The sequence below is a fragment of the Cryptosporidium andersoni genome, assembly GCF_001865355.1.
Source record: "Cryptosporidium andersoni isolate 30847 chromosome Unknown contig_10, whole genome shotgun sequence".
NCBI classification, from domain to species: domain Eukaryota; phylum Apicomplexa; class Conoidasida; order Eucoccidiorida; family Cryptosporidiidae; genus Cryptosporidium; species Cryptosporidium andersoni.
In genome coordinates, this window is record NW_027122813.1 from 22,523 (window position 1) to 41,203 (window position 18,681).

The 18,681-nt window shown below is 27.5% G+C and overlaps 6 protein-coding genes across 6 annotated transcripts; 3 read left to right on the forward strand and 3 right to left on the reverse strand.

Moving 5' to 3' along the window:
- Nucleotides 1–199: 199 nt before the first annotated feature.
- On the forward strand, nucleotides 200–6,103 carry cand_013780 (glycosyl transferase; the record flags this gene model as incomplete). Its single annotated transcript, XM_067211613.1, has 1 exon — nucleotides 200–6,103. One exon carries the CDS (start codon nucleotides 200–202, stop codon nucleotides 6,101–6,103), a length of 5,904 nt encoding a protein of 1,967 aa, XP_067069648.1.
- A 766-nt stretch (nucleotides 6,104–6,869) lies between these two features.
- On the forward strand, nucleotides 6,870–10,809 carry cand_013790 (TPR repeat-containing protein; the record flags this gene model as incomplete). Its single annotated transcript, XM_067211614.1, has 2 exons — nucleotides 6,870–6,897; nucleotides 7,172–10,809. The coding sequence occupies 2 exons, from the start codon at nucleotides 6,870–6,872 to the stop codon at nucleotides 10,807–10,809; spliced, it is 3,666 nt and encodes a 1,221-aa protein (XP_067069649.1).
- Nucleotides 10,810–10,968: 159 nt separating this feature from the next.
- cand_013800 (uncharacterized protein) lies at nucleotides 10,969–12,879 on the reverse strand (the record flags this gene model as incomplete). Its single annotated transcript, XM_067211615.1, has 1 exon — nucleotides 10,969–12,879. The coding sequence occupies one exon, from the start codon at nucleotides 12,877–12,879 to the stop codon at nucleotides 10,969–10,971; it is 1,911 nt and encodes a 636-aa protein (XP_067069650.1).
- A 532-nt stretch (nucleotides 12,880–13,411) lies between these two features.
- cand_013810 (uncharacterized protein) lies at nucleotides 13,412–14,578 on the forward strand (the record flags this gene model as incomplete). Its single annotated transcript, XM_067211616.1, has 1 exon — nucleotides 13,412–14,578. One exon carries the CDS (start codon nucleotides 13,412–13,414, stop codon nucleotides 14,576–14,578), a length of 1,167 nt encoding a protein of 388 aa, XP_067069651.1.
- A 122-nt stretch (nucleotides 14,579–14,700) lies between these two features.
- cand_013820 (uncharacterized protein) lies at nucleotides 14,701–17,070 on the reverse strand (the record flags this gene model as incomplete). The annotated part of the gene is made up of 1 exon (XM_067211617.1): nucleotides 14,701–17,070. One exon carries the CDS (start codon nucleotides 17,068–17,070, stop codon nucleotides 14,701–14,703), a length of 2,370 nt encoding a protein of 789 aa, XP_067069652.1.
- A 245-nt stretch (nucleotides 17,071–17,315) lies between these two features.
- Nucleotides 17,316–18,647, reverse strand: cand_013830 (phospholipase carboxylesterase family protein; the record flags this gene model as incomplete). The annotated part of the gene is made up of 1 exon (XM_067211618.1): nucleotides 17,316–18,647. The coding sequence occupies one exon, from the start codon at nucleotides 18,645–18,647 to the stop codon at nucleotides 17,316–17,318; it is 1,332 nt and encodes a 443-aa protein (XP_067069653.1).
- Nucleotides 18,648–18,681: the final 34 nt, after the last annotated feature.

Here is an 18,681-nt window from a genome sequence, read left to right on the forward strand (position 1 = left end):
CTAGAATTGAAGCCTAGAATATCTGATAATAAATTGGTTAATTATCATTTTTAACAACATTTTTACGACTTTTTTGCAAATATAAAAGTTTAATTTTTTCGCATTTTCTATTTTAAGATTCATTATTTTTCTATTTAAATCTAAAAATCTAAATTCTAACAATTATAATAAAAATAAAAATAGTGAAGAGTATATAAATATGATGGACAATAATGAAATATTTAATAATCAAGAATATAGAGGATCAGTAGAAGATATAAAAACTCATAAGACTGGAATTGACACAAAGTTAGATATATTTTCCAATAATATATCTTACTTAGACTGGTTAGATTGCAATCATGATTGTAATAAATCCAATTGTCTGATAGATTCATCATATCCTGTAATATTTACTAGGATAATTTGTAGAAATTCTAAACAAAAAAGGGAAATTTTGGGGCATATCTCAGATTTTTCTCAATTGGTAGTTGGTACAAGTTGGTTTGTACTAGAAGATTTCAGTGACTACAATAAGATAACAGTAATTGAGTTCTTTGGATATTGTAATGGTTCATTTGTGAGAACTATATATAATAACAAAGATATGAAGTCTATAATATCAAATAAACTAGATACTTCAAAATGTGGAGATTTTGATATATTAAATATAAAAGAGATGAAAGGAAAATTTACTTCTCATGTAGATGTAATAATAAAGTCTCTTTTAGAAGAAGAGCAATCATATAATTATAGTAATGGTATAATTCTGAATGGATCTATAAAGTCTCAAAAAAATGAGGTTTTTAAAAAATATAAAGATAAGATAGTTACATCCTTTGAAAAACTTGATAGTAAGCTATCTTTACAAACTTATAGCCCATCATCAATTGTATTTATAGTAAATATTTCCTGTGAAGACACTAGTAAATGTATAGACAGAATTGAGGATGTATTTATGAAGAGCTGGATGATGAATGAAGATATAAGACAGGAAATAATTGACTGTGATAGTCTTCCATTTTTAGCTATGTTAACTCCTAGATTAGATTTGGTTGATGGAGGAGAAATGTTGAATAAGAATCAATTAATAATGTTTCATATGTTTACTTCCGTTTCAGAATATGCATTAGTAACAAGTACAACAATATGGAATGATTATTTGGTTCTTTTATCAAATATTGGTAGTAGTTGTGAATATACAACAAATAAACTCATTTATTCAACTGAAAATTCTATTTTTGATGGAAGTATTCCTTTAATGAGTGATTCAGAAAGTTCTGGAAATGGAGAAATATGCAATAAGAGAAATGAAAGTAATTCTGAAAATATGATTATAAATAGGACATCTATGGTTTCTTCATTAAGTACAACTTCTAAAGGAAATGATAATTCGAACTACTTATCATCTACTGATGCTGAGTCATGTTTAACCTCTGCTAATTGTAGTACTGAAGAGATTTTAGATAGAACGACGAGTATAGGATTTGATTCACATTTTATGAATATCAATTTACTGTTAGTAAGGAGGCTAAGTGATATTTGCTTTTGGGAAACAAGTCTGATTAATGAAGATGATTTAATTGCTGCATCTAACCTTAGGAAGGGGGTATTTTTAAATAATAGTATAGATAGAAATATTATAGATAATATGGAGTTAAATATCAAAAATGATCATGTAGATATTTATTCAGTACATTTCCCGAAGCACTCACTACTTAATAATGGTATTCCTGTTGTAAAGTGCAAAAAATTTAAGTATTCAATGGATCATTTAAAGAAAATTCTTGCAGAATCAGTTACTAATGATATGTATTCTTTTAGTGGAGATTTATCTGGTATAGATAACAGATCTGATGATTCAGAAAAGAATAATCTGAGTCTTAATTGTAGAATAAATAAAGGCAACCGTCTAAGTAACTTACATATTGCTGCATATAGTCAGTTTTGTCAAATACATAAACTAATGGGTATTATAAAACTTTTTAAACCTAATTCTAATAATCAAGATATTTGGTTATTTAGAGAATTTATTTCTGATTTAATACCCCATGTATCTGATAATTTATGTAAACAAGGTGAACAACATATACAAGACGATAAATTAGATACACATAGCTTAGAAGAATGTAATTTTCAAAGAAAACAAATTGCTGTTTACTTAGTTGGTGATTTCAATAATTGGAATAAGACTTCACATCCAATGGTATTAGAGACAGAAGATACATACTCACAAAGAAATCAAACATACAGTAATTATCCGGTAATTCCAGATTTTATGAAAGGGTATGTATACTCTATAGTGATGAATTCTGAGGAATTTGGTGAAAATAAAGAAGGTTCATTTAGAATTCGTATAATATTGAAAGATAATAATACTGGAGAAGAGCTAGAAACATATAGATTATTAAGCTATTCAAAAAGATTATCAAAACATGGTGATCTTATAAATTTTGTAGTCCCTAATAATCCATTGAAAATAGGATTTAAAAAGAGAGATTATAAAGATGAGTTAGATAATTATAGAACTAAAGATATAAATATTAGATTTACAAATGTGGAATCTGAAGATTATATCGAAATGCCAAACCCAATACCAAAATGCGTACTTAAAAATAATGTAATGGAAAGTCCTTATACCAGCATAGCAATTCTAAATTCATTAATTGAAAATATTAGAAAATCTCCCCTTTTTGTATATGAAGTACATATTGGATTAAGTACAAGCAATAGTAATAATATTGGATCATATCGTAGCTTTGCTGAAAATATTCTCCCAAGAGTTTCTAGAATTGGATATAATTGTATCTTATTTATCGGTCTACTAGAACACTATCCTTACAATTTAAGAGGCTATTTTAATTATAATTATTTTAGTCCAAGCAACATATATGGTAATTTGCAAGATTTCCTGTATCTTGTAAGCGAATGTCATAGAAGAGGAATGATTGTTTTGACTGACTTAAATCTTACATATGGTGATATAACAAGTTATAATGCACTTGTGTGCTCTCAAAATGAATCACAAACTCATAATTATGATTTTAAGAAAAGTCATTATAAACAAAATGATGAAATAAAGGAGCAATCACAAAATATACAAAGTGAATATTCAGATTCAAACTATATATCGAAATTATTTTTAAATGAAAGTCAAACAAATATAAACCCATTTATAGCCACAAATATTGGTACCATTTCTCCATATTACTTACAAAATGATCCAAATATAGTTTCTCCATATAATATATACCATAAACAGGTAGCTCCCTTGAACTTAGGTTATATTCCTATGTTAGCAATTATTTTGTCATCAATACATTATCTCATGACTGAATTACATATAGATGGTTTCAGATTTTATATACTCCCTGCTGAAGAAGAAACAACCGAATATCCTAATGGATCAGTTATAAGATTAGTAAATGATCTTGTTCATTCTATTAAACCTTATGGTATAACTATATCCCATGAAATATCATTACCAAATACAAAACCGTCTTTTGAGCTTACAATACCTATTGAGAGTGGTGGATTAGGTTTTGACTATGTATGGGACTCATCTATATCTTGTGCACTAAAACATATTGCACTTATAAATTGGCAAAGTCTGAACTTGAAACGAGATATTTTGAGTATATTTGAGGAAGATACAATAAGAATTGAACTATCTCGTCCTAGAAGAGCTATTTCTACTAGGTTATCTGCAAAGTTATTGAAAGATTCTGATTTATGTAATATAAGACGTATTTATGGTCTAGAATCTTTAGAAACAAATATTGCAAGTCAAAATCCACTACGCATTGCCATGTTTAGTTGGGAAAGTTTGCATACCCATGCAGTTGGTGGTGTAGCTCCACATGTTTCTGAACTTTCTGCTGGTCTAGTTCATTTTGGTCATGAAGTTCACTTATTTACAAGAGCCACAACATCAGTATATGTAGTAAGGGTTTGTGATGGAGTTATTTACCATGAATGTCCATTTCAACTTCACTCAGATTTTGTAACTGAGATAACTAATATGTGCAATTCATTTGTATATTATATGCAACTATGGGAATCTGGTCTAACTAATGTTCCTGTAGGTATACCTAAAAATGGATTTAAATTTAATATATGCCACTGCCATGATTGGTTGGCAGCTCCAGTTTTGACTAGTTTAAGAAGGATAGGAAATAATGGTAGAACTACATTTTTAACAATTCATTCTACAGAATATGGACGTTGTGGTAATCAATCATATGGAGGTCAAAGTCGCTGTATAGCTGATATTGAGCGTGAGGCCTGCCATACTGCAAATCGTCTAATCTGTGTTAGCGGTGTTTTAGCAGATGAAGTTTGTCGATTATACGGGGTTAACAGAAACAAAATCCAAGTGATATATAATGGTATTTTCTGCGAGACATTTGATAGAGTACATGTGAATGATCCAGGTGAAGTTAAAAGAAGATATCATATTGGTCCAATGGATCCTACATTTTTGTGTGTTGCAAGAATGGTTGTTCAGAAAGGTGTAGATCTGTTAATTGAAGCAGTACCTGGTGTACTTAAGTATCGTAGTGATACAAAATTTATTATAGCAGGAGATGGGCATCAAAAAGATGAGATTGAACGTCGTTCACATCAACTAGGTATTCATAACTCTGTAAGATTCGTAGGTAAACAGTGTGGAGATGAGTTGATTCGTTTATACAAGGCCTGTGATGCTATCGTAGTACCCTCACGAAATGAACCATTTGGAATTGTTGTTTTAGAGGGTTGGAGTGCTGGAAAACCTGTAGTAGCTACTACTAGCGGAGGTCCAAGAGATTTTCTCTCTCCAAATGTGGATGGTTATCTTGTAGATCCAAATAAAGATAGTATAGCTTGGGGATGTTGTGAGATTCTCAAGAACTTCGAACATTCACGTTGGATGGGTTCAAGAGGTAGAGTTAAAGCTGCCTTTTCTTTCTCATGGAATACAATTGCTAGACTAACTAGTAATCTATATTTTGAACAGTGCAATATTTTGGATGTATGCCCAAGTCTTAATTTGGATATCAGAGAACCATTCATTCTCCAATGCTTAGGTCAAGATGCCTTGCATCATCATATGACAGTATTTGATAACTTTGAAAAATCTTGTAATGGTCTCAGATCTCTGAAATTATGCAATTTGACAATGATGGCATTTAATAGATTTGGACTTCTTCACTCTATGGGTTCTGAATTTGGAAATCCAGATACATTCGACTTTCCTAGACCTAACAATAACTTTAACCGAAGTCGTTCATTCTGTAATTGGGATTTAGCAGATAATAAGGGCCTAAAGTTTAAACATATAGAATTCTTTAATGCTTCTCTTATACGATTTGAAAAACTTATGAATTGGATTTTCATATCAAAAAGTAATACTTCAAATTTAAGTCATCAAAGTCTTGCTAATTATAATCTAAGGGAAATAGAAACAAATTCTTGTACTAATCAAGGTTACAATTTAAATACTCCTTGTTTATATTCTAATACATCCCAAGCATCATCTAATGGATTATCATCTACAGATTGTGAAACTCTCTCACTTGATGAAATCAAACACTGCGAATTGGATCACATGATGAAAAAAGTACAACAAGAAATTAATAAATGTGTCTATGAAACTTGTACATCTGCTTGCTGTGATATTACAGCTAATAAACCTTGTGTAACTTTATGCCATGAAGAAGATAAAGTTTTAATTGTTGAACGTGCCAACTGTACCTTTGTATTTAACTATAGTGGTAATTATTATTCAAATTATGGGTTTGGAATTACAAATAAGCAAATTCAGACGATAATTTTAGATACTGAAGATGAAAGATTTGGAGGAACTAAGATAAATACTAAATCTTTCAATAAAGTTAATTATACTGAAGGATTTAATCTATACTTAAAAGGAAATGGTAATGAATACCATTTTAATAATCAACGAACCATAGATCCTCAACATTTTCGTCAAACAATTTTTCTTGATTTACCTGCATTTTCAGGTGTTATTCTTGCTCCATTTGATATTGTTCAGCATATCCCTTTTGAAAATATTGGAAATAAATTATTATTGGAAAATATAGATGAATTTATTGAACAGCTTAAAGTATTTCAAAACTAAAACAGATTGACTATACTCAATTCATGCAATTTATTATGAATACTTCAAATTTTATCTATTTGGTATCAATATATATCATTATTAACGAACTTTTTAAGTGATCTTTAACATAAATATCTTCCTCAAATCTATTTGCACTATTATCCAATATTACAATCTCATCACTTGGTTTATTCATTTAACCCGGTAATCATACAAGATCAGTACCATACATTGTGACCATTGAGCGAATTTACAATATATACATGTTTATTGTAATATTTTCTTAATGACATTTTTTTTTCTACAGATCATTGACAATACTACTAAATTTACTCCATACATCTTGTTACCTTAAACTTTTCTAAAAGTACAAATGTTGTGAGTTTTACCTTCATAAGTGCAAATCTGTGTTTAACCAGCTGATATATTATCAATTTTCAGTCTTTCAATCACTATTATTAAGCTTGTAGAAATTTGAAATCTAAAATAAATAATCAGAAATAGAACTAAGATACTAATAGTAGCTAATTAACTACTATAAGATATTTTAGTTGACTTATTTTGCTATACCTAAGACTTATTTATTTTCTATTGCATCTTATTCTGACTTTTTAAATCTATTTTCAGTAAGAACTTAACTCTTTCTCCATATAAATTCCTAAATCTAAGAATTATAGGCGGTTACATCTGCCGCTCAATGCGTTTATTTATTAAAGGATGTATTTATTTTATTTTTCTTATACAAACGCGTAAATTTCATGTATTTACTGAAAACTATAACAATATGAATATAGTTAAACTAAAGGAACAAGGTAGGTTAGTTTCTTTTTATAGGAAGTAGATAGAATTGGCTATAGTTCTACTGGCTGAACCTCGCAAACATTTCCTAAAAACCAATTATAATACTATTATGAGATATTCACGAAGTACCTTTTGTTATACATTATAATGTGAAGCTGCGTTTTAATTATTTCAATATTATTAAAAAAGGTCCGACCAATATTTCCTATTAGTATATTGGTAATGGAAATAGGCAATACAGATAAAGAATATATGAATAATCTAACTTTTGCTCTTTTTATTTAGGGAATTTAAAATATTGCAGTGGGAAATATCTTGAAAGTATTAAAATATATAATACAATATTGGATTCTATAGAAATTGAAAGTAATCTTAAATTGAAATTACAGGTGTTATCTAATAGAGCTGCTAGTTTCATTAAACTGGCTAGATATGAAGATAGTATTAAAGATTGCAACGCTGTTTTAGAACGGGATCATTCAAATATAAAGGTTTTATATCGAAGAGCCACATGTTTTAAAGAACTAGGGAAGGATTTAGCTGTGGCAATGAATGATTTAAAAAAGATCTTGAGTATAGATCCAAAGAATATATTAGCAAAGGAAATGCTGAAAGATTTAATTGAAGATCAAAATAAACAAAATGAGAAAAATATTATGAATGAATCTCCAAATATAATTTTACTTAATTTAAAAACATTACTGTGTAACATAGACCTTAATAATGATGAAGAAATATTGAAAAATAAAAATATAATTGAGACTGATATATTTGATATGCTCTTAAAAATCCAAATGTATATTATAGATAATGGAACTGAAATCATTATGAATAATGATAATCGAGATAATTTAATGTTCATTTTGGAGAGATTAATTTATATTCATAATGGAGAAGACTTTCTTCAAAAAAGTGGAAATGTTGATCATTTGAGTATTGGAGAAAATGAATCTAATTTAGTTAAAGAAATACCAAAATATGTAATTTTATCTTGGAATCTTTTATCTCTTTTGATTCAAGAACCAATTCCTAATCTAAATGAATTATGTGATACAAATAAATCTAATATAATTGGGTCGTATAATAAACTTAAAACTCTAGATATAAATGAATTGAGGGAAATTATAAATAATAGAAATATTATCAACATTAGTAAACTATCAATTTTCATGGATTATATTGAGAGGCTAAAGGATAATATGTATGAGGTCCAAATTTCACTATTATATGAGCATATATTTAATGCAATAAGATTTCTAGGGGATTTGAATAATAATGAATTACTACACTTTATACTAGAAATTTTAAAAAAGACTAAAACTAATTTTAAAATAATAAATTTATCATTAAATTGCTTAACATCATGGTTTCAAAAAAGAGCATCTATGGGTTTAAAAGTTGAAGCTTTGGAATTGACATATAATATTGAGTATCTTATTAAAATGATGATGAAGTCAATATATGGAACTTATGAGCATTCTTTATTAGTTGGATATTTCAATTCTGAATATGAGGATATAATATTAAAATGTGGCTATATATTAAGTATGATTATAGCTTTACTTTCCGATAAAAATCGTAATAAAGAAATAGATATACTAAAGTTGACAAGACAATATATTATACAGGATTACCTATTACCTAGTATAGTAGATCCAAACATTTTGAATAATACTAATAATAATCAAGGTACAGAAGAAATTGTTACATCCTCAAATTGGATAATTAAAAACCCAATAGGATTCACTACAGGTCTTGTTGGTCTTAAAGTTTCTCACAATTCAAATAGAGATATATTACAAAATCACATCTTAGTATATCCACAAATTATGCACTGTTTATTACTAATTACTATGGTTAACTGTAAAGAATTTGAATCTATCATCCGAAGATCAACATTAAATATTAAGGATATATATGATGATTTTCCAAGTATATTTAAGGAAGATATTTATAAGACTTTGCTACAATATAACTGTATTGAAGTTTTATCTTATACTATGGAATACAAACAAACCCGAATATCACTAACAAAAGAAGACGACACTATAATAATGTTGTATACAATTTGTAAACAAACTCTTGGAGATGTTGTAAAATCTGAGCATTCATCAGTCTTAAAGTCATTGGATTCTACCTGTAGATTATTATGTGGTTTAGTAAAAACTACAATGGAAAGTAATAAAGTTTTAAATATTTTATTAAATGAAATATTTATATCAGAACTTATTATCACAATATGGATTACATTGAAACAAGAATTTCACAAGATAATTTCAAAAGAGGACCAAAAGACTTTTTTTTCTTGTTTACAGAATTTAATTGAAGCTTTGAATATTTTGGCTATACATAAAGATTTCAAAGTAACATTATTAGATATCAAAATTAATGAATCAAATAAATCCGAGAAAAATGAGGCATTTAAACAAAATTCATTAGAAGATACAAAGTCGAATAAAGTTCTTTTTATATATGAAATACTCAATATTCCTCAAATATTTGAATTTAAACAATTCACAAATAAAGGTCAATCAAATCTTCCTCAGATCCTTATTTATCTTTATGTAAGTTTCATTGAAAATGTATTAATAAGCAATGAAACAGATCCAAGTGCGAATACATCCCAAAATATTAAAGATAACAAAGACAGCGAATTGAATAAGGAGGAATTTTCCAATAATGGGACCAATTTTTTAAAATGTCTAAGATTTTATGGTCAAAAAGATCAAAATTTAGATTTTGATGAAACCCAGTTAAGTCAATTGGAATTTTTATATAGAAAACTTCCCGAACAAATGAAATCTGATCGTAATGGATTCTATGATCGTGGAGATGAGTCTTTAGTTAACTCATTCAGACAATTATTAGTCTTTAGTACATCTACTGTAAGTACTTTATCCAATATTTTAAAAATGTTATCATCTCAAACTACATATACAATTATTATGAAGATTGGTAATAGTATTTGTGATCTTATATCCCCACCTGAAAGTTTAAATAAGAATCTAGACTCACAATCTTTAAATGACTGTATTGCAAATAGAGGAAGAATTATTCAACAAGGAGGTCTACAGTGCTTATTGGATTGCATTAGTTTTATAGAACAACATCACAAGAATAAATCATCAAATTCTATTTCTGGTACTATCCTACTTAGTTCTAAATATATTTTGGATAGGCTTAGAGAGTACAGACAAGGAATAAGTAGATTATTAATTGCAACACCTCCTAAACTAATTACATATAAGACATTAATGACATGCTCTATACAAATTCAAGCTCTACTTGAAGATGATCATGAATTATTACAATATGAAGCTGCATTAAGCCTCACGAATATATTAAGTATAAACTATAATCAAAATAAAGATACTGAAAGTCAAATAGCTCTACGAATATATGACAATAGTAAAGGCTGGAATCTATTTAAAGATTTATGCTTTAGTAATAACAAATTATTAGTTTCAGCTGGATTAGAAGGATTGTGTAATTTTTGTAACAAAGATGAGGTTGTATACAGACATTTTATTCAATCTAAGCATAAGGGATTAGAAGATTTAAAATTATTCATTGCATTTATATTTGAAGATAACTATCGAATTCAAATTGCCTGTTTAGGAGCTTTAGCTATGCTTTCAGCATATATAGATGTATGTACAACAATGGTACTAAATTGGGATATATTTGGAACTAAAATGATATCTTTCGTACAAAGTCTAGTAGATAAAGAGGCTAATCCTGAATTAAATGAAAGAATTCTTTTTTATTTTAATAATATATTACATCTATTAAGTCATATCGATGATAAGAATGAAAATAAAACTAATAATGCGAATATAAAACAACTTAGAAATAAACTTGGAGATCATGAACTGGACCTAATAAAGGTGAAATTATTAAATAATATTTCAATTATACAATAAAATATAAGAAATTTAAATCAAATGACGAAAATTAAGCCATTCAAGATTAAGTGAATAATTATTATTATTACATAAATATAAAAATATACTTGGTAATATTGTTTATATATCTACTCATTTCACATCCTATATATCTTAAATTTACCAGCTATTCTCAAATCATCTTGTATTTTTTTTATTTTCCACTTCTATATTGTAATCTTTTTCTATTATACTTTTTTTTTTAATATTATTAGATCTAATTTCATCTATTTTAAACATAATCATTAATACAGCTGGAAAAATTGATAAGAATCCTACAATTTGTAAGGTTGTAGTATATTTAGATGGCATATTAGCTAAAATAAATGAAAGTATAAGGTTACCAGGTATTACCATTGAATAACAAAATGAATTTATAAAAGCAAAGTCTGTTTCTGAATATATTGCTCTTATATAAGCAGGTGCTATAGAATATAACCCAGAATAAGAAATACCAACTCCAAATACCACAACTATCCAAGCTGGTTGGAGGTACTTTATAAGAACTAGAGAAAATGTCATTGTAAATATTAAAATAATTGTTTGAGTACTACGCCTTAACATATCATGCTTTTCCAATATATCACTAATAAATCCCACCAAGATTCTAACTATTAACTCCACAACTGTAAGAATTTGAGTAATCCTTACTGCTGTATTATGACTTAAACCTGGAACATAATAAAAAGTAAATGTTTGTAAAAAAGCTCCAAAAAATTGCCCAGTACTTATAGTAAATAAATACATCCCAATTAATGAAACAGTTTCAAGCTTTAGTAATAGATGTAGTTTTTGTTTTAATCCATATAATGTATCTCCACAATCAGTAATATACAGACTTGATACATTTGAATTACTAGATAAATTATCTGAAATATCCAACTCATTAAATGATTCTATAACTCTTATCTTTTCATCTATTATATCAGATTTATTATTATATCTACTATTCATTACTAATAAATTTTTGCCTTTTTTCTCATCATATTTATTATTATCTGTTTGATATAAAGTAGAACTACAAGTATCACAAAGGTCATCATTATGAGTAAAATCATAATAAATTTCAGAATTTATATTTTTAAGTAAACTTGGTATCATATTCCCATTTTTCAAATTAGAATTATTGATAATATTATCTAGTTTATTATTCACGCCTTCTTCATTATTAAACTCCAAAGATTTAGTTCCATCTATATCATTCATATATGAAACATTTATTTCTGAAAAAGAATTGTCAATAGATATTTCTGATTCAGAAATTGTATTGGTAAAATTATCTCCTTTAATATCAGATACTGTATCCTGTTCTATTTGTTCTTTTTTTTCAATTTTTATATTAGAAATATTATCAATTGTCACTCTATATTCATTATCAGATGCCATCTTATTTTGACATCTTATATTTTTTTCTGTTAATACAATGAAATAAATCCCAATAGATCCAAATATTAGGGTTATTGAAGAATAGCAGATATAGAATGGCCATATATAACCATCCAACAAAAAGAAGTCGTGATATATTTCTGCCATTATAAAACCTCCTAAACTATAAAGTGTAAGTTGAACAGATGTTACTAAGCCACTATGACATGTCGGCCAACAAACTAAATTTGTCCATAAAGCACCTAAATTTAAAGATATACCTCCCTGTAATATTAATGCAATACTTAAACCATATAACAATATAGCCCAATATGTTTTAGATAAATCACTATTTAAATTTTCCATGTAACTTAAGCACCCAATATGAGAAACTACTAGAGAAAAGTATCCTAACAAAGTCACTAACAAACCATATAGTAAAACACCTTTAGGTGAACCATATTTTGAAAATAAAAGACCTGAAGGTAATAAACAATAACCTAATGCTCCAATACCATATATATATGCTAATGCTGAATCATCATTAAACATGGAAATTTTTAAATCATGGATAATAATTCCATATACTTTGCAAGTATTTGATATTAGGGCAATCAAAGATCCAAATACTAAACAAAGGACTTGGTTATACAAACTTGATTTACGTAGTCGGTAAAATTTCATTTAGAATACAAATTCTACTGATCTTACAAGTTACAGATATCTATATTGACCGCATAAATGCATCTCTGTGCAAATTAGTAATAAAAATTTTGAAGTCCCCCCACCTCTCTCAAATAACTTCTCATCACTCTAAAAAAACTGAATTCCCTTTGTTATTATTTATAATATATTATTAGGTTCTACCTAATTTCAAGATTCACAAACTAGTGCCCTAAAGTTTATATGACAAATCATAAATATCTAAAAATTATTTTACTTAACTTCATTGTCAAAGAGAAAGTGGAGTTATATATATATATATAGATAATTTCCTTCTATACACCAATAATCTTTAGCTAATCATTGTAGTTAATTTAGAAATTAGTATAAATATCTATAAATATTGTAAATATCTTGCAAAATAAAAGGCGCCTATGCGGCTAAACTTTCCCTTTTTTCTAAGAGGAAGCATGAGTTTATGATGCATGGCGGGCTACAATGTGATCCATAAATGACTAGCGTCATTAATATTAGAGGCTGAGTATGATAAGAAATGGCTACAGCAGTATATTCTAAATCTAAGATAATAGAGGAATCTTTACAATCTGAAGATCTAGTTGGTCTGATAGCTTCATTTATACCTTGTAATGAGATACATTGTAATTTGTCAAAAGTAAACAAGTTATGGACGCGTGCAATAAATAATTCATATGAATGCTGGACAGATATACATTTCTCTGATAAGGATATAGAAGATAATTTACTAAAGCCTGTAATATCTAGAGCTAAATGGATAAAAAATGTAAGAATTTCAAATCCAACAAATAATGTAACTGGATTCCTTACTAGACTTGTTACTAATAAACAAAATGTAGGAAATTGTAATAACTCAATAATATGGACTAGCCTAAATTCGATCGAAATTTACAACCGAAGTGTAATAGTTCCAAGTGAATTACCAAAATTGCCAGTAAAATCTCTTTTCCATTTAGGAATTACAGATGGTATATATGAAATTCTTCAGAACACATCCAAAGTATACAATAATTCAAATAAATATACCAATCATCCACTTCAAAGTGTGACGAGGTTAATTATTGATTATCCAATCAGTACAAAGGAACTGAAACTGTTGAAGGGATGTTTTCCTGCAATAAGAGATTTAGTCATTACACGGCTATTTCATTCAAAATCTGATACAGTTCCTAACTATCAATTAAGTAACAATAATAGTATTGAAGGCTACTATCCATTTGATGATATTGGTCAATGTTGGGAGGCCATTTATGACTTTTTACAAATAATAAACCCAAATCAATTAAGAATATTACAAATTAGCATTATTCCATCACCTCACCCATTATCTGGAAAGTGGGTCGTTGATCATAGGATTAAAGAACTTTGCAATCAGGCAACTTATAACTCACTGAGTGAGGACAAGGTTGAATTAAGCTCAAATAATATTAAAAGAATAAGGATTCAGGAATATAACTATTATAATAATCCAATTAATGAAATTGATGAAAAGGGAGATAAATTAATAAAATTTTTGCTTGATAATCATTCTGAATCACTTATTGCCTTGACATGTCCTGATTTAGAAGTTTCTCACTTCCTGTATAAACGACTTATAAAAGACTGTCAAAAACTACAACAATGGGATTTACCAGGTTGGAGGGCCATAGCAGCACTAACTCCTTTGAGGGAATTTAATAATTGATTATAAAATTACTGATTAAGAAATTCTTCGCTGTTTATAAAGCAACACTTGAATTAATAATTAAATAGAATATATATGAATATTAACCAAATGAGTATAGTGATGAAGTTATATATTAAACTTCATCTTTTAATTGTATTTATTCCACAATAAATTGAACAAAACAAAGAAAGGGTTAATATAGAGCAAATTATTGAAAAAATAATAATTGAACCTTTTGGATGATCAATTCTATCTTTTTCCTGTTCATTGGACCTTACAAGACGTCTTTTAATTGATTTACATCTATCAATATATATATGTAGACCATAAAACATCATGAAAGCAATAACTGGAATAAGGAAATATCCCAAATATTTCGAAAATTTACTCATGAATACTATATTATCTGTTCTTGTTAGTAAGATTATTGTAAATGTTAGTACATATAAACTTTTTTGTATCCAATATAAAAAGACTCTTTCTGCTGCAAATAAGCTTTTAGGATCTAATTTCTTTATCCTCTTTGACTTCTCAAAAATTATATTATCAATATTATTAGGTGAATTAAGTACACTAAGATATTCAATATCATCAACTGCATTGTTCCATTGTATTTGAGATCCGAGTGCATCAAAAATTCGAATACTTGAGTAGGAATTTGCAAGATTTTCAATATTAAGTATATCACCCTGATTATTTCTTTTTCTATATTCATCACTATTCATATTCATAAATAAAAAGTTATCATATTGCACTTGTTTCTTATCAATATATTTTTTAGAATCTGTATTACCATTACTATTAAAATTAGAACCAAATTTCTCTTCTTCAAAATCTTCAGCCCAATGTGGCAAAACTGGTACTTTATCTTTATGTAAGATAGCCATACCATGCTGAAATTTACTAAATTTATATACTAATATTGCACTGCACCTTTCTAACATCTCTGAGACCCAAATAGGTTGTTCTGTTTGTAACTTCACCTCTAATATTGCATAAGGAAAACGTGTAACTTCATTCTTTGATAGTACTTCTTCTGCTAAACGACACCATGGTTCATTTGGATGTCCATTAGGTATATACTCATTTACCATACATAGATTTGTATCTATAGAAAATCTGACCTGATTGTTATCTTGGTGTTGAAATGCAGCACGTAAATATGACGTACGTACAAAGGGTTGTAAGTTATGTTCAACAATATATTCTTGCATTTCTTTAGCAAGTTTTGCTGTTTTGTCTGTTATATATTTTTTGTCAAAAATCTTTTGATTTATAAGTGAATCAATTGATAATTTACCTTTCAAATATGGAAAAACATAACTCTGAGGTAAAGAAAAACGTTCCTTCGTACTTTTTTCACCTGTCCAACTTTCATGGTGAGTTTTTCTTTCAATAAATATTTCCATATCTTTTGCACCTGAGTTAAGTCCATAACAACGTAACCTAAGTAATTGTGCCATCTCACATCTTATAATTCTATTCCAATAACATTGTGTTGATTTATTATCTAAATAAACTGAGGTAATAACCTGACTTTCTTCAATTTTTTTTGGATCCAAAATTTCACAACCTTTCACACATTTGTAAGGATCCAATAAAGTTTCTAATTCTTCATTAGATCTTCCAAAAATTAAATACGGAATATAACGTACTATACACGCTTTTGCTGCAACTACATTATTTGGATGTACCCAATATTTCGTTGTACACCGCAGAAAAGTTTCTGGTGGTTTCCATAATTTTGATGACTTATCATTATGTGAATTATTTGATAGTCGAATTGGTCTATTCCTCATGTTTTGTTTATCAAATATTATTTTCTCCTTATCAATATTTAATATTATAAACTCCAGTTCCCTATATCTCCCCCATGCTACACTTAATAAAACTAATAATATATCGATATTAATATCAACAAAGGGTTCCTTTGTTAAATGAGCTTGAAACCAAACACTAGTTGTAGAATCTAACATAACATCAAAAAATTGCCCCAATCTAAGTAGAATCTTAAAGTTTGTACGTATATAAAAATCCAAATGGATTATTTCATTACCTTGATGTTCAAGTGATCTTTCCATTTCTTTTAAAAAAAGTTTCAAATCATCTAAATTTTGTTCAATAATCTTAATATCATCCAATTTATTCATTATTGTTTCTATTTTTTCTATACCCTCAACTCTCATCTTCTTTCCAATTTTTAGTAATTCTCTATATATTTCTTCATATTTCATAGTTGAAAATTGATTAACTTTAGCTACTTCTTCATTTAGTATTTCTCTGAATAAATAGTCACATGCACTATACTCACTTAAAACATCAGGAAATATACGAGGTAATTTTATTCTTATATTCTTACCAGATTCTCTAATATACTGAGTCACTTGAGCTTTATAAGGACCACACTGAGTTGCTAATTGTAGTATTATATTGCAAACTTTGTTATTATCTACATAATGTGATTTATAGCATGATGGAGCACGATACATATATTTTTCCAGTGATATCATAATCTACCAATATATAAGTTCAATATATATAAATGCAAAGTGAATTATCTTGCTTTAAATATCATGCAATTATTCATTTAGAGGCTTCTTATTATGAAAGTACTTCGAGTCTCTAGGGTAACCGCCATGTAAAAGTTTTGATGTATTCATATATTATTATTATATAATAATAATAGTCAAAATATTAATATAATATTCACAAGTTTACTCTTAAATAAATAATACATCTATTGTATTTATTAAATCTATATATCTTCTAGCATCAAATTATCTTTATAATTTAGATCTAAAAAATCATAGTTAAATGGTCTCTCTTTATAATTATTACCTTTATATGATGATATAATACTATAAAACCAATTAATATATACCATTGCATATTTTGACATACAACTATGTCCATAACCTAATAAAATAAGTTTCTTAGTATTAGCTTTCATTGTATTTTTTAAATAATTAAAATCCTTTTTTGCATTTCGAAAAGGAAAAATAATATCTGGATTACAATGAGCAATTAGAATACTTGTTGATAAACCTTTTTTATTAATACCTAATGATGAATTTCTTATTTTTGCAGATGTACGTTCTACAAACATCCCACCAGATGCAATACAGCCCCCAAGCTTATATTTGGAACGGATTACAGTACTCAAAGCAAGTGCTGCACCTTGGCTATAACCATAAAGGAATATATTTTTAGGATTATAATTCTCTTTCTCAATCAAAAAATATATTAAATTCAAAATTGCTTTCACAGAATATATCCATTGTACTGAATTTACTGATCTCAAACGTAAATTATGACCAAAATCAGCCCAAGCAAATCTATAGATATTTCTTAAGAATCCTAATATCTTAAACCTCCTTATATATTCATGAGGAAATAAAATTGCAACATTGTTTGCAAAACTTCTACCATACATTCTCATGTTTGATATAAATGGGTCATATGTATATCTAAATGCCTCATAATACATTTTATCTGAGCTTATCCCTAATAATGCCAATATTATATACTTTGGACGTCTATGGGCCATTAATCCCGTTAAAGAAGAATTTGAATATTTATAAGTAACTGTCAAATTACCATCAATATTATTTATATATTTATTAGTATCTTCATTAATATCATATTTTAAGGTTTCATTTTTATCTATATCTAATTTTAATTTATTCTGATCAATTTTTTGAAATTTTGGATTTCTACTTAATAGTGGATAATCTTTAAAACAAAAAACTCTGATTGGATGAGGTTCTGGTATATTTTCTACTTTTCCTTTACTTTTACATTTAAATCTACCAATACAATGTTTGTCATTTTTCATTGTAAAGAAATCTTTACTAATTAAAGTTTCTTCTTTTAATATTCGCTTAATTTCTCTACTTATATTAAATACTCTGAGTAGTAATCTATCATATTTATTTAATTGTCCAGTGTTACTATTAAAGAAACTTGTTGTATTGACTAGAATCAATTTATGAACTTCATCTTCTATTATAGTTGAATTACTTATACTAAAAACTACCCTGAAGATTGATAAAGAAAATAATGCCAGAGTTATATTCCAAATATTCATCTTTAATACTCTAATATGAATATATATTTTAATT